The sequence below is a fragment of the Propithecus coquereli genome, unplaced genomic scaffold (assembly GCF_000956105.1).
Source record: "Propithecus coquereli isolate 6110/MARCELLA unplaced genomic scaffold, Pcoq_1.0 Scaffold236, whole genome shotgun sequence".
Classification (NCBI taxonomy): domain Eukaryota; kingdom Metazoa; phylum Chordata; class Mammalia; order Primates; family Indriidae; genus Propithecus; species Propithecus coquereli.
In genome coordinates, this window is record NW_012147908.1 from 3312439 (window position 1) to 3313484 (window position 1046).

A 1046-nucleotide genomic window follows, 5' to 3' on the forward strand; every position below is an offset into this window, starting at 1 on the left:
TTTTGTGTTTAAGATCCTGTGTTATAAAAATATTTTTAATTAGGCAGTAGTTATGTATTTTTCCCACCTAATATTGCTAAATTTTAACAGGCTTTAAAAATTCACATTTTTGTAATTGCTTAAAGTTTTCTGCTATTTCAAAAAATGTTTAGTTTTCTACGTGAATACATAATCAATGCACAGGCTATGTATTTGAAATATCCAAATGAAAATACTGTGAAAAGCAAGTTTCTATTTCAGTCCTCCATCAAGAAAGTATCCAATTTTAAAGTGGCCTTAAACCTCTTATTCCAAAGGTCATTTAAACTTATGTAATAATTTGGGGGAAAGAACACAAAATATACAAGAAATAATTACTACTACAAAGTTAAAAGTAAGTGGTATTGTAAGAACTCTCAGAAGTTTGTAAAGAAGCCATTTACTGAATCACTCGTTAAAGGAAACCAGCAAAAGACTTATACTATGTAATGACAACTTTTTATGTACACCAGGCTAATAGTTTTTGCCTTAGAAATGGAAAAATTCAGGATTCTCCTTCTTTCCTATAAGGATGACGAGAAAACATCTAGTCACTTGGGCTCCAAGCGAAAAGCCCAATCTCGTGTCTAATTTTTCCCCTTTTTTTCTTTAAAGACTATATGTCAGGATTCATAGCAAGAGCAATAGAGACAATAGCATTTCCTTTTCTTTTATTAAGATTCTCCTTCTGATAACTATATAGAGGAAGAGGAGAATTTTGCATCCAAGAAAACCTGAAGGAACTTAGATAATGATTTGGATCTTCTGATGAATTCAGTGAGCCTGCTCTCCCCCCCTCCCCATACACACAGTACAACGTTTTTTTCCCATACAATTCTGGGAGATTCAAAGAATCATAAATCTATTAGGTAAGAATAAAAGAACTAGATATGAGGAATAAACACAAGAAAGGGAGTGGAAACTACCAGCAAAATCAGTGAAGAAAGATACCTACTAGCAGGGTTTTTTTGCTTTGAAAGATGAATTAAATGATCACCTACTTAAATCTAGTGTTTATTTACATATAA

At 32.0% G+C, this 1046-nt stretch overlaps 2 protein-coding genes across 4 annotated transcripts in view; both read right to left on the reverse strand.

Annotated features, from left to right (window-relative positions):
* Positions 1-1046, reverse strand: part of LOC105811562 (protocadherin gamma-C4) — a 185587-nt gene that overhangs the window by 120252 nt on the left and 64289 nt on the right. The gene's annotated exons all lie outside the window — the stretch shown is intronic.
* The window catches only part of LOC105811534 (protocadherin gamma-B5-like), a 3334-nt gene continuing 2811 nt past the window's right edge, over positions 524-1046 (reverse strand). Inside the window, exon 2 of the mRNA XM_012645775.1 lies at positions 524-542. Coding sequence (XP_012501229.1) covers positions 524-542 — 19 coding nt within the window. The remainder of the gene's footprint in view (positions 543-1046) is intronic.